Here is a 3,168-nt window from a genome sequence, read left to right on the forward strand (position 1 = left end):
CACCCTTACATGGGCCTGACAGGCGGAAAAGCATTAGTAAAAGAACTAAGATCACCTATGAATAACCAAGATCACGTATGAATAAGATCACCTATGAATAACAACTGTTATATTTCTAGTTATTTTCTTCTTCATTATTTATATGGGAATAGGCTGAGGCTTCTGACTCCTGCCTCGAAACTTATGGGGTCTCCCCCCTACAGTAATCCACTCCAGGAATAAAAAAGAAAAAGTTTACACCCCAGACTATTTCTGCCTCTCTCACTCCTATATTCCGAGGAGTTGGCAGTTCTTGACATTTAGTGGTGGATGAGGAATAAATGAAACCAGACACATCGACGGTGTCTGTAGCTCATGGCCCAACTTTTGTGTTCTGCTCCCCTTCCCTTTGCGTAGCTAACTCCTATGCATCCCTCAGTGGCCAACTGAAACCTCCCCTCTTCTCTGAGTCTTCAGAGCCCCGCTGTGCTTCTCTTGTTCCTTCCTGGGTTGTAGATTCCCATTTTATGAGTCTCCTCCACGACACTGTAACCCTCAGAGAACAGAGAGCTGGCTTGATAGATTCACCTGGCGGAGCCCGGAACCCAGCAGCGTGCTTGAGTATTTCCGAACTAGAGCTAGGAACGGTTGTGCTGTGAGCATGCGCAATTGTGTTACTGCCATGCTTGAGGGGTGTGTGCACGCCTGGAATGGGGTAGGGGAGCTTGCACCTCCCTCCCGTCCTCTGCAGCCTCATTCCCTTCCCCCCAGTAAGCCAGCCAGCCAACCCGCGACGTTACTCTTCTCCCGGGGCCTCAGGGCCCTGCCCATTTGGGGCAGCTTGGACTTGCAGAGACCCATCTCGCCAGCAGCCCTTGGGGTGGTCGCGCCCCGATTCCGCCCAGGCTCTGACCCTCCTGGCTCGGCTCAACGTCACAAAGGTCCCCGCCCCCGTCATTTTGCGGGAATGACGGGGTCCACCCCTTCTGGGCAGGTAGAGGAAATGAACCCCAAACAGGCCCATGGGGAACCGAGCCAAGCGGCAGTTTGACTGGACCCGAGTAGGCCTCAGTTGCTATGGTGACGCGGCCTTCTAGGCCTCAGCGTCCCGAGCGGCATGGCGCATGCGCAAAGCACCTGGGAGCCCGCAAGGAGGACTAGTTTCTTTCTCCTCCCCCCAGGATGCCCCGCGGTCCTTGGGTGCTGACGTCACGAAGGAGGGCGGTCCCACATTTGATGACCGCATTGTATATACGAGCGCCAGCGACCGAGGTCGGTTATTTTATCTCACACTCGGCCTTGTTGTTGCGTCTAAGGGACCGGGTTGGCTCTTTTGAGGTGGCCATAGACGCCAAGAAACATAAGTGACGGCGCATTGAGGTGGCCACAGCCGCTGAGAAGGTTGCCATCGCAACGCGGCCGCTGGAGGGTTTCGCTTCCGGGTTAGGCGGTCGCGGAGGCGTAGACGGAATAGCGGCTCTTCCGGTTACCCTTTCCCAGTGCCAGAGGCGCCCAGGTTTGGAATCCTCACGGGGCTCCCGGAACAGAGAGACCAGACACCGAGCCGCGGCTTCCGCGAGATCGAGGGACGCGCTAGCTAGAGGAGAAGAAAGGAACCCGGGTCGGACCAGATCGGAACCGCTGACCATTGCCCATGGCGGCCCTAGTGAGTGTGGATTTGGCGGGGTTCGGGGGTCCCGGCGGCAACCTCGGCGGCACCTCACTCACCGTCCGCTTCCTCTTTCCGCAGGGCCCCAGCAGCCAGAACGTCACTGAATACGTCGTTCGAGTTCCGAAGTAAATCCCCAACCCCATCTCCCACTCCTCGCCACCCCGCAAAGATGAAAACCTTTACGGTCTTTTTAGCCTGGCGTTTCTGGCCCTGTCTGTGGTTCTCCCTCCAGACCGGGGGAGACTTGGAGGGCAGGGCGGCGATTAAGCTGAGGCAAACACTGGAGGCAAACACTGCTTTTTGTATGAATGAGTGCATTAATACACAGCACGATTCAGCCTCCTGGCCTAACGTTCGAGAGCATATGATGCCATGATGCCCAGGCTGTAGCCGTCAGGACATATTCCTCGTCCTGTTTCAAAATGAGCAGGCTGCCTTTCCTTTCCAGGCCTTTGTACATCCTGTTCCCTCTGCCATGAGTGCCTCCCCTCAACCCCCAAGCTGTGACTCTGCTGGGTGAATTCTTGTTGATTCTTCAAAACTCAGCTCCAGTATCGTCTTCCTCCAGGAAGCACTCCTTGACTGTCCTCCCTCCTCCCCAAGGCTGAGTTCCCAATAATCTCCACATCTTGGGTTTCCCCCAATCTTTGTTCTTCCATTTGTTCTTCGTCTGCATGCGGTTAAGAGGGGATGGGTCTAGCTTCTCTGGCAGACTGGGAATTCTTGCAGTCTTCCGTATCCAGTATTGACAGGCAAAACAGACTGAATGAACCAGAGTGGGTTTGTTGAGTGACTGAATTAATGATTCAGTGGAATGGAATGATTGAATTAATGATTCAGTTGAATGGAACGATTGGATTAATGGCTTGATTGAATTAACGATCCAATTGAATGACTGATTGTATTAATGATTTGTTCACATTGATTAAATTAATGATTGAATTGAATTGATGGATTGGTGCTATCTCTTCTAATCCACTCTAGGAATACAACCAAAAAATATAACATCATGGCTTTTAATGCAGCTGATAAAGTCAACTTTGCCACGTGGAATCAGGTAAGTCCCTGTGTCCTGGGGGTCGGGGGCTGGGGTGGTGAGAGAACCTGACCCTGACCTTGGTGGTTGTAACAGTTGCTTAGCTGTCATAGTAACTAAGTCTTAATTTTCTCACTTCTCCCAAGTGAAGATGAGGTAGATGACAAAGGGTTGGGTGCAGTACAGTTTGCACCTGTAATCTTAGCACTTGGGAGGCCGAGGCAGGAGGCTTGCTTAAAGCCAGGAGTTCAAGACCAGCCTCGGCAATATAGGAAGACTCCATCTCTACCAAAAATAAAATAATTAGCTGGTTGTGGTAGTGTGCATCTGTAGTCCTGCACAGTTGGATGTGGTAGTGTGCATCTGTAGTCCTGCACAGGAGGCTGAGGCAGGAGGATCACTTGACCCCAGGAGTTGAAGGCTGCAGTGAGCTATGGTTATACTACTGCACTCCAGCCTGGTGACAGAATAAGACCTGTCT

At 52.5% G+C, this 3,168-nt stretch overlaps 1 protein-coding gene across 5 annotated transcripts in view; it reads left to right on the forward strand.

The window, feature by feature from the left end:
- The first annotated feature begins 1,182 nt into the window (after positions 1 to 1,182).
- The window catches only part of GTF2F1 (general transcription factor IIF subunit 1), a 41,103-nt gene continuing 39,117 nt past the window's right edge, over positions 1,183 to 3,168 (forward strand). For all 5 annotated transcript variants that reach the window (XM_017528312.2, XM_017528313.2, XM_017528314.2 and 2 more), the window contains exons 1-3: positions 1,183 to 1,645; positions 1,730 to 1,776; positions 2,636 to 2,708. In XM_017528312.2, the coding sequence (XP_017383801.1) occupies positions 1,634 to 1,645; positions 1,730 to 1,776; positions 2,636 to 2,708 (132 nt within the window). In that variant the 5' untranslated portion in view covers positions 1,183 to 1,633. The remainder of the gene's footprint in view (positions 1,646 to 1,729; positions 1,777 to 2,635; positions 2,709 to 3,168) is intronic.

Source organism: Cebus imitator, unplaced genomic scaffold (genome assembly GCF_001604975.1).
Source record: "Cebus imitator isolate Cc_AM_T3 unplaced genomic scaffold, Cebus_imitator-1.0 Scaffold53, whole genome shotgun sequence".
Classification (NCBI taxonomy): domain Eukaryota; kingdom Metazoa; phylum Chordata; class Mammalia; order Primates; family Cebidae; genus Cebus; species Cebus imitator.